The sequence below is a fragment of the Pan troglodytes genome, chromosome 1 (genome assembly GCF_028858775.2).
Source record: "Pan troglodytes isolate AG18354 chromosome 1, NHGRI_mPanTro3-v2.0_pri, whole genome shotgun sequence".
NCBI lineage: Eukaryota > Metazoa > Chordata > Mammalia > Primates > Hominidae > Pan > Pan troglodytes.
Window position 1 is genome coordinate 44,255,899 of NC_072398.2, and position 11,208 is coordinate 44,267,106.

The 11,208-nt window shown below is 48.6% G+C and overlaps 1 protein-coding gene across 9 annotated transcripts in view; it reads right to left on the bottom strand.

Moving 5' to 3' along the window:
* NFASC (neurofascin) overlaps positions 1 to 10,754 on the bottom strand; it is a 200,735-nt gene extending 189,981 nt beyond the window's left edge. For 6 of the 9 annotated variants that reach the window (XM_009441228.4, XM_054673983.1, XM_514129.7 and 3 more), the window contains exon 1: positions 10,622 to 10,753. In XM_009441228.4, the coding sequence (XP_009439503.3) occupies positions 10,622 to 10,728 (107 nt within the window). In that variant the 5' untranslated portion in view covers positions 10,729 to 10,753. Of the gene's footprint in view, positions 1 to 10,621 lie in introns of all 9 variants that reach the window. The other 3 variants (XM_009441224.5, XM_009441218.5, XM_016937073.4) reach the window with 2 other exon arrangements.
* Positions 10,755 to 11,208: the final 454 nt, after the last annotated feature.

Here is an 11,208-nt window from a genome sequence, read left to right on the forward strand (position 1 = left end):
TTGTCTTTGTTTTTCCCTATCGTGTGTGTGTGTGTGTGTGTGTGTTTCATATGTGCCTGCCTTTCCTCTCCCTTTAGACTGGGAGCAACCACCTTCACCTCTTCCTTTGTCAATGCCCGCAGTACTGAGCACAGAGACTTATGCCCAGCAGGGGCTCAATAAATATTATTTGTATTCATGTGCACACATTTTCTAGGGGTCAAACCCACTGCTCCATGCTAACAAAGAGTGACTCACAAGCAGGCCTTTATGAGGGATTACTATAAGCACATTGAGATTCTATTGGAGAAAACAAGAAGACAATAAGAAATACCTTCAAAAAGCATGCATCCTGGTTTAGGAAATCAGACTTATACATAGCAAGCCTAAGACCAGAGACACAGGAAATCAAGCATGTTCATGGTAAGGTTAGGCAGGCCTATGGAGGCTGGCATGTGCCAACACCATGGAAATTTTCTGCTCCAGTCTTTTGACAGATTATTATTACTTACCTCTTGCTTGGCATTTGTAAGCATTTATCACCCTTTGACACTTCTAACACTCACTCTTCCTTGGGGCAAAAATGGCTCAGAAAAACAAAAACGAAACAGAAAAAGGCTCACCTGTACCCCACCCTGGGCCATGTCTACTATACCAGATAAACGGGATGACTGTAAAGATACATAGAGTTGCAGTGGGAGATGGATCAGGACCGGGAACCTTTCTCTCCTGAGATGCCTGCAAACATCTGACACCACAGCACATTATTTGTACCCCACCCCACCCCACCCCACAGCCAGCTTTTCAGGGCCATAAACACTACATCGCTTTCCCGTTCCAGGCTCCGAAAAGTCTTAGATCAGGTCCCTGAGACCCCAGACAGAATCCAAGGAGCCTTCCCTCGGCTTTTGAATGGAAAACTTGCAGGGCATCATGGATGGTTTTTCTCATTATGAAAACAAGAAAGTCAAGGCAAAACTCACAGCCAGACACAGACTTCAGTTTGGATTCAGCATGGGGCTTTCTCCAACAATTTGTCAAACTCACCCCCACTCAAAAGTCCACTTTACTCTAAGTCAGAGAGGCTTAGGTATGAGGATCAATAAGGAGAGGTAAGTGGCAAAGGTCAAAGATTCTGACTCTATAGAGCTGTGCAGTCTAATATAAATTACATAAATAAATTTAATGTAATTCAAAATTCAATTCTTCAGTCATATTAGCCACATTTCAAGTGCTCATGTAATTGGTGGCTTAATTATGTTAGACTGTGCAGATACAGAACATTTCCATCATCAAAGAAAGTTCTATTGGACAGCACTAATATAAAGCATTTAGATGTTTCATTTGAAGTAATGAGTACGGTGTTCTGGGAAGTTCTGCTGCTCTCCCCTGGTTTGTTGGGGAGGCTTTAGGTGTTCTGTGGAATGCTGAATAGAGGGTGTGCATTTTCATAATGAAAGAAGCAATGTGCTGGAATTCTCATGTAAACACAAAAGTTCTAAGGCAAAACTTATAAGGCTACAAAGTGGGCCATCTTAGCCTGCATATGTGGACACACAGTCTTTCCACACTTTTGCTTTCATCACAAGGACTATAAAGTCAGATACCGTAACTATTTTACTGACAAAAAGCCCACATGCTGCCTAGTCCTAGGCGGAATCATTCTCGAGATCCCCTTGGCTGGTTGTAAGCATTCCCCGGCGTTACTTTCCAGTGCAGCATCACTGAAGAGAAAAATCTCTCAGGTCAGGTCAGCACTCTGGACAGCGACAAGCTCCTTCCCAGTATATTTCAGCACTCCCCTCTGCCCCAAACACCCTTCAGAAGGAACTATCCCCTCAGAAACCACCAGGTGCCTGGGAAGGGACTTCCCACCCACTTCGTCTAACACCACAATCTTGTTGTCTTCAGAACAAGAGAGTGTTCAGCTATGAAGCTTCAAATACCCCTCACCAACTCCAAAAAGATTCACTCCTCAGCAAGCCAAGGTTCGCTACAGTCTGGCCCCAGACCGCTTCTTCCACTGCTGCAGCCTGGCCAATTCACCATGCCTGACCACACTAGCTGTTTCCCTCTTCTAGCCCTTTGAGTGGGCACTCCTTTCCCCACCAGAAATGCCATTTTCTTATCTTTGACTATTCGGGTCCTACCCATCTCTAGAGGCCCAAGCCAACCCCCACTTCTCTTCAGAACCTTCCCCAAAGACTTTAATCTACACTGATTTCCTCTGTTCTCCGACATCCCAAAGCACTTCTAGTTTAGATCATGCTTTAGAAACTTAATTACCTATCAATCATCTTGTATCATTACCAGGTTCATATGTGGGTTTTGCCAGAACTAGCTTTTGCCAGCAACCAGCCATGCAGTCACAAGTCAGTCATGCCACACTTCTGAGTCTTCATTTCTTGATTAGTAAAATAACTATCTTGAACTAAAACATTTCTAACATTGTTTGAGTTTAGGTTTCTCTCAGAACAAGTTTCCACCTAGAAGAGTGCAATGCACACAGCAGGGTCTTCAAATAATAACTGCAGATGCAATGAACATCTTACAAAAACAAAACCAGGGCATATCCCAGGGCTGAGGCCAGCCACAGAATCCTGGTTTAGCTCCCAATGTGGATGACAAAGGCTTCAATTCCACTCAGTGTGTGATGATAATTGGAAAGATATCTAGTTTCTGCCCTGACCTACGTCAGCATAGAAATATCATCTATGGCCTTGGAGGCATTTTCCTCCATAAAGACATTCACCTCCAACATGTGGAAAAATACCACACAATAGGTATTATAACAACGGCAGTGACAACAATGTCTTGCATATAAATTTATCTTATATAGGTCAGCCAACACCTGACAGCAATGTACTAACTTCATTTACTAATTACACACAAGCCCAGACAGACTAGGAAAAGTAACAAGAAGCATAAACATTGGTGGTGCCCCCAAATAAAACTCTGGCTGGTCTCACGAGTCAAGATGTTCCAAGAATTAGGTGGCAGGGAGACAGACTTAAAATTTTACCTCAATATTACACCTTCTGTCAAAATGATAGATAGCTATAATACCTCCTCATAATTAACATCCTGTTATTCTCAAATAATTTGGCTTATGGTCAACACACAGTAAGATATAGGGGAGATTCTTCCACCTTTGAACAACAAAAAAGGCCTAGAAATATTTAATGACTTTTACCCTGCAAATAAAGATAAAACTAGAATCAGACTTAGTTGGAATAATTCTACTAACATAGGCACCACACACACACACACACGCACACACGCACACACAGACATACATGCACACACATATCCCAATACACAACTCAGAGAATTCTTAGTAATATAAAGAAAAGAGTGATGAAATTCTCTGACCCTGAAATTGGAGCTTTCACCAAATAGTTGTTTAAAATGCTACTGCCAAAGCAAATTGGCCAGCATCAGTAAAGAAAAAGGGAATTTTCATCACTGGGAAAAGTTCTTGGAATTGCTCTGCCAGCCATTCACTCTCATCCCAGAAAATCACAAGATCTGAGAACAAAACTTAGCATCTGGTCAATCCACTCCAGTTGGCCTAAACTGGATCCAGGAAAGCTAGCTCAGCATGGAGGCCAGAAGTCTCCCATCCTAGAAGGCCTTTCCCAGAGCTGGGCATCATATGTGCTCAGAGAAGCAAATCAGGGAGACGGCAGTGCAACCAGGTAAGAAGAGTAAAAACTAGCACTCAGGGTTCTCTATGATTTTTGTCTCCATATACTGCTCCAGACACACCCCTCACTACTGAATTACATGCACCCACCACCCAAACCATGCCATTTACCTTCATGAATCAAAGATCCTCTGCATAGTCCTGCTTTTGCACATGATTTTTCTCCAGCAGTCTTGGAGAAAGTCTTCAAGTCTTGATATCTCAAGACCCACCAGCCGGGCGCAGTGGCTCACGCCTGTAATCCCAACACTTTGGGAGGCTGAGGTGGGTGGATCACTTGAGGTCAGGAGTTCAAGACCAGCCTGGCCAACATGGTGAAACCCCATCTCTACAAAAAATACAAAAATTAGCGGGGTGTGGTGGTGGATGCCTGTAGTCCCAGCTACTTGGGAGGCTGAGGCAGGAGAATTGCTTGACCTGGGAGGTGGAGGTTGCAAGGTTGCAGTGAGTCAAGATCGTGCCACTGCACTCCAGCCTGGGTGACAGAGCAAGACTCCATCTCAAAAAAAAAAAAAAAAAAAAAAAAGACCCACCTCAAGTACTTCCTCTTGCAAGAGGCTTTTCCAGATCACCCAAGCCCAATGTGATCTTCCATCAGCTTTCTAGAACTTACATTCTGGAATTAGCAAATATTACTTATATTTGGACACATATCTCTTATCACCTGTAAGGCAGAAGACAGGGTCTCATAAGCCTCCACATTGCTCCAGAAGATGATGTGGTAACCCTGACCCAAATAGCAGGTGCTTGGTGATGATGATGAGAATAATTAGACCTTCTTAGGAGGTTCATTTGCCACCTAGAGTCAGAACTAGGTATGAAGCTAAGTACGAGGGGCTGGGTGGGGCAGGCAGAAACAGGCCAGAAGGGAACCCACTTGGAGGACCACTATTCACACAGCCTTCCTCCAATTCTTGGTGCCAAGAACTTTTTTATTCTAGGACTGACCGGGAAATCCTTCTTTCCAACCCCTGAGTGGCTGATCTCAGGCTGTTTATCTTGTTAACTCTGTTTATTGTGATCCCGGTAAGAGGTTCTGAAGCTCTCCAAGCCCCTCTCTAATTAAATTCATTAGAACAGATTGGGGCCTTCTTTCTGGATCTCAAAAAAAATAACAACATGATTAGCATCACAATAACGGGGAGAGGGGCTGCCAGGGAGGCCTTTCAGGAGGGGCTGGGCCAGCCTGGGAGGGGAGGAGTGAGGAGGAGCAGGTGAAGGAGAAGGCAGATGCTAAGACAGCTGCTTCCTGGAGGAAGAGAGCAGCAGGAGCCGGGAGGGGATGATAGGGGAGTGAGGGCATGACCCTACCATGCCCCAGGCACTCCAACTTTTTCATGGCACTGCATGTGGGAGAGGAAAGCCAGGACAAGAAATTAATCAATGACATAAATCCCAGAAACACAGGCTGTGGGACAGGAACTTGCAGCAATCCTGTAATTTTACAGAGAAAGAAATCCATTTAAGTTAACAATGGGGCCAGAAGTTGAAGGCCCCTCATGCCTTTTAGGATGATGTCCTTTTCCTGTAAGACTTTGCGGCATGGACCAGGGAGAAGGTAGGGGGAGGGTGGGGGAGAACAGGCAGGATGAGGCAGGTCACTTCTTTCCCAGAGAATCTGAACCCAAGTTTTTGCTTATACACCTGATGGTTCCTTCATCTAGAATACCCTCTGCTTCTCTTGCATATCCAAATTCTGCCAGTTCTTCGAGGCTCAGTTCCATTCCCAACACCTCTGTGTACAGCAGTTAGCATCTGATGAATATTTACTACCAGCTAGGTATTACATTGGGCCTTTCACTATCCTCTCACATTTAATCTCTGTAACAGCCCTGCAAGGTTCATATTAATATCCCCATTTTGCAGATGAGCTGCAGCTATGCAGCTAGCAAGTAGTAGAAGCAGGGTCTGAACGCAGATCTGTCTGGTTGCAAAGGCTGAATGGTTTCTACTGTGCCATGTCACCTCCATGACTCCAACAACCTAATCCAACTAACAAATCATGCTTTTCTTTGAAATTTTACTGTCCCAGGTCTGAGGCACCAATGAAGATTTAATTAGACCCTGTATTGTCTTGTTCTCAAGGTGTTTTACCTGTCTCAGTCTTATTTCTTCTATTTGAAAGCAGGAACCACATTTCTATCTTTCAGAAGAAAGTAAGGCATTCAAAAATGCCTTCTAACTGAATCCTTCTAACAGATTTTCCTAGAAAGCCTTGTGCATGTGGATAAAACATCCTAGCTTTTTATTTTTCTACCTGGGGTTGGAGGCGGGGAGGGGGTGGGAGGTGGGGCTCAGTACGACATATGGGAGAGGAGCACAGGCTTTGAAGTCAAACAAATAAAGGTTTAGATTCTAGCTCTGCAACTCACCTGTTCTGTAATCTTCAACAAGTAACAGCTTCTCTGAATCTGTCATTTTCTGTAAAACCAGCAACTTAACAATATCTCATTTGTAGGGTTAACCCTTTGAGGATGAAATGAAATGATGCATATAAAGCACAGAGTAGGGTGCCTAGCACATAGAAAGAACTCGATAATAGTTACTATTGTTATTACGCCACTTTTATTTTTTTCTGGCTTGCCTCAAGACCTAATGAAAAAAGGGTGGCCTGAGAGTTCTCAAGCTGGCACAATCTAACCAATGTCCTGGGTCAGCAAAGCTGTGGAAGTGCCTACTCAAGCACCCCGCACAGCCATTAACTCCCAGGCCCTCTTCTGCAGTCCAGGGACCAGGCCATATGCATCCAACATCTGCCCTTACAGTTAGGCCTGGGCCCTTGCAGCTAGACCTGGGCCTTAGCTGGGCATTGTAAGTGCCCAAAGGTTTGTCATCAACTTGCTCAAGCCAAGGCAGGGGTCTGTCCAGACAGTTTGGTGCAATCACTCCAGATCCTACTGCTCACTATGACCCCTCAGCCATGCTCCTACAACACCAGGAATTCATCTAACCTCAATTATAGCAGTTCTTGTGCTGAGTCTTAATTTGGTTTCATTTCTGTGTCTCCAATTTGACTTACATGCCCAATAGCTTGCACAGCTCCTGACAGATTCAAAGGCTCAGGACACATTGATGAAATGAACAAAAATGGGTGTGTGGGGGAAAAGAGGGGCTACTCAGACAGATGAAACTAACAGTCTCTCTCCTTAGGCTATTTTCCCACTTTGGCTATGGATATTTGCGGGAATCTGTGGTCAAGTGTATAGCTTCTAAGGACCTCTCCTGCTTACCAACAACTTGCCCTCCCCATCAATGACTCCCACCTGACTCTGACCTCCCCATAATGCCAAATCCTTTCACACACCTTGCAGGTGTGTGAACCTTGCAGGCCTCACAATATTTTTCCTCGCCTTGCTTCTCAGCACATCCCTGTGCATCTTGCCTACACACGAGTAGCTCCCAGAGCCTCTTTCCTCTGACTCACTGACATTCTAAGCATATCCAGCCACACTTTACCCCTAAAATACAAGAGCTTAGAAGATGGGATTGGGAGAGTTAAGCAGCCTCAACCTCATCACAGAGCTCCCTTTGGGTATCCCCCTATCAGGTTCTAGCCACATCTAGCCGGGTTCACCTACACACAGAACATTACCCCTCTAGCCCTTCAAGCTGGGGATCTGACAACACCTTGAACCTCATCTTGTCCCCTACCCTTTTCCTGAGAGTCAACTTCAGGGTCAGCCCTGAGCTACCATTCCGGATAGCATCAGCCAAGCCCTCTTCATAGCTGTGGAGAGCAGGGTGCTGATACCACTGGAATTAAAGATCCCGCTGTGTAACATCCCTATCCGGATGCTCTTGCTCAAGCTTATCTGTTATTTGTCTGATCACCTGTCTTCCTCTTCCATTGCCCAGGAGCTCGGAGAGATTGGACCCTAGCTTACTTTTCATCTCTATGGTCTCAGCACCTAGCAGAGCAGCACACCGTAGGGCTTAATGGATCTTTGTTAAATGAGTAAGTATGAAACCGGCCTTACGTTCCTCTCACTTCTCCCCTCCCCACCCCAAACATCACCCCAGGCAAACAGACTGAGAACTGAATTTTTCTGCTTCCCCCTCTCTGATTTCCTAAGAATTTCTTTTTCTAAAGACAAAGGGATGATTCTCACACTCCAGCTCCTGCATGCTCTTGAAGATCTCAGGGTGCCTCTGGCCTCCAAAAAAGCCTGAGGGAGAAGAGTGGAGCCAGAGGTAGGAAACAAGTTGCAATAGACTGATCAGAGCCTTGGCATCTTGTCTCTCACTCACCACAGAAATCAGACCGTCCTCTGGCCCTCCCACCCCAGAAATGCAAAGCCAGAACCCCACCCCCAGCTCTCAGCCACCTCTTCAATGTGTGCCTTAAAGAACCAGCCCTTGTGAGTGCAGCCAGTTCAGCCTACAGGGAGCTGGCTAGGTACAATTGGAAGGTCTTGCTCCAGCTCTCTGGGGAGCTGGCTTCTCCCTCCGTGTGCCTTGGTTTATTTCTCCGTACTCTTTCTGATGCCAAACAAGGGGGTGAGGGGTGAAATTCGTTGCACAAAACTGGGAAATATGTACACTGTTATTAGAATCCCCCACTTCACCTGAGCTCCAATCAAGCATTTCAACATCAGGACCTTAATCCAATCAGCTCTCAACAACGGCTGCAGGTAATGCTTTCTCCCTGTACCAGGAAAAGCTGGCAGCCCTTAGGCACTGATGCCAGGGAAAGCTTCCAGCCCCACCCCCTCTCACGCTGGAGAGGCGACGGAGAAGGGTGACAAAGCAAGGTGCAGCCAGTGCCCCCAGCAGCACATCCCCTTGCCAGGCACTGCCTGAGGCCCATTCAGAGTTTACTGCACAGGAGCTGAAGGAGTCCAGCCACTTGGATTCCTAAAGTGAGGAAGCCTTGCAGAGAAGGGACAGAGTCTGTCTGCAATTCGCTCTTAATGCCTCAATTTAAGCCTCTGGGTTTCGTCTAAGCCCCTAAGACAGGAATCGGGCTGCCATTCCCTGTTCCACAGTGGCAACCACAATTTCTGGGGCTAAGTGGGAGTGAGTCTCTTTCCTTATTGGCATAATTCTCTCTCTCTCTCTCTCTCTCCACACATCACACAACACACACACACATCACAACACACACACACATCACAACACACACACACATCACAACACACACACACACCCCTTCAGTTGAATCCAAAGACAAGGGGAGAAATTACTCCCTCCGAAGTGCCAGCTCAGTCAAGACAAAAGGTGAAATGTATTAGCTGTGTAGCAGGCCCCTCATCTCCTTCAATTCTTCCTGCAATGCAATTCCACCACATCCAATCATCCCCAAACCAGAAGGAGGATAGATCTCTGCCTGCCTTCCTCCACTGCCCCCACCCCACAGCTGGTATGGCCCCTATCCCCAGAGGCTTCCACTCTTCACACACATTTTCCCTGGGCTATTCTCCTATTGCTTTAAGTTCTGTGGGCTCTGAGGCTGGCTTTGGCTCCACACAAACAATTAAACTCCTGTCCAACCAGGTCTCAAAGCCCTGTGGCTTGCCCTTGCCTTGCTGGAGATTTGACTGAGGCCCAGCAGGGCCCAGCACATTTCCAAGGGTAGATGAGACACACTAGGCCCTCATGCCAGGGACACAGGCAGGCAGAAAAGGGGTATTGTTGTCCTCTCCCCCACACTGAGGGATGAGGCATCTCTGCTCAACACACACACACACACACACACACACACACACACACACCCCATGCCAAAATGCCAAGGAAGGAGTCAGGAGCAGAACCTGGCTCAGGACAGGATGGGGGCTGCCATGGGGACCAGATTCTAGGTGATTCAGCACTCTGCCCACTCTTGGCCCAGCCCATGGGCCACACTCATGACAGCTCCAGATGCCAAAGTGCTGACTTGGAGGCTGAAGCAGAATCTTTTCTAAAATCCAAAATTCTCCAGCCCTCCAGCAGGGCTCCTCATCCAGGCCTTTACATCAGGGCTCAGGCCAAGCCCCAGGAGGAGTCTGCTCAGTCATTCCCCTGGACCCTGCCCCTTCCCCATCCTAGTTTCCCAATGCCTAGCACCCCCTCCCCCAATCCATCTAGGAAACAAACCTGAACAGCTAGAGGAGTAGAGTGGCTGCATGGCTGGAGAGGAACGTAAGAGAGAGGCCTACTAACCCCCAGCATTCTTCCCCAAGCCACAAATAGGATCGAACATGCAGAAAGGGGTTATATTCCACAACCAAGATCCCCACCCAGGGAAGGGGGGTCCAGAGGCCACTGAGGGAGGGCTGGGTACAGGCTGTATGGCTCCACGCAGCACCAGGAAGGGCAGCGAGGGAAGGTGACGGGTGTCAGGCCAGCTAACAGCCAAAGGGGGGAGAAGGCGGGGTTCTTGAGAGGGACTGTGATGCAGGAGGACACCAAGAGGCAGCTGGGAAGGGGCTGGGACAGGGCGTGCAAGGGGGAACCAGGGGAGGACAGAAACTGAGGGAGCAAATGGAGAGACAGGACACCAACTGGTAGGGGCATGAGATGGGGAAGAGAATAGGGGAGGCAAGAAGGGGCTGATGTGTGCGGTAGGAAATACAGGAGGCATGGGGTCATCCAAAGTGGGGTGTCGAGGTAAACAGAAGTACAAGGGCAGGCAGGGCTCACGGATGAGGCGGGGACAGAGAGGAAAGGGAAAGGGTTGAGGATGCGGGAAGGGGGAGGGGACGCGGCCAACGAGATAGAAAGGGTGTTGGGGTGGGCAGGGGGCTGGGAGCTGGACGGGGATGGGGTGGGCATACGAACAGAATCGGATGGATTCGGGGCAGGTGATAGTGTGGAGAGGGGAAGGGATGGGAATGTGGACGGAGGGGGAGGGGGGCAGGTCAGGGGATGGAGACAGAGGAGAGCGGGAACAAGGGGGTGTCGCTAGGTGGGTTTCCATGACTCTCTACCCCCATCTCTCCGGTGTTCGCGCTCGCCTACCTCCAAGGGCTCGGGCTCCGGCTCTGGGCGCTGTCCGAGCTGTCCGCTGCCGGCGCCGCCACTTCCCCCGCGTCCCCTGCAGCGCCTCTCGCCGCCAGCCGCCGCATTAGGGCAGAGACCAGCCCGTGCGCGTCCCCGGGCGGCCGGCGCGCCCCCGACACCTTGCGTGCGCGCCCCCGCGCCCCTCCCTTCGCGCTCCTAGCGGCCGCTGAGCGGGGACCAGGACAGAGGCGGAGGGAAGGATGCTCCGGACGCAGCCCCGCCTGGCGCGCTGGGGAGCGGTGCGCAGAGCCAGGGCCGGAAAAAAAATCCTCCTTTCTCTTTTCACCTGAGGCCTCTTTGCGGGCTCGCCTTGAGAGTGATAACTAGTCTCCCCGTTTCCGTTCGCTGAGCACCTACTACGTGCAAAGCACACAGGAGGAAGTACGCTGAAGCCCCAACAGGATCGCGTGTTTGCACCTCCACCATAGACTGTGACTTTAGGGAGCAGGAAGTTGCCGGACAGCTTGTGTTCTCAGGGCCTAGCACAGAGACTTGTTTGTGGTAAACTCTCCAGCAACATTTGTTGATTGGCAAGTCGTTGGATC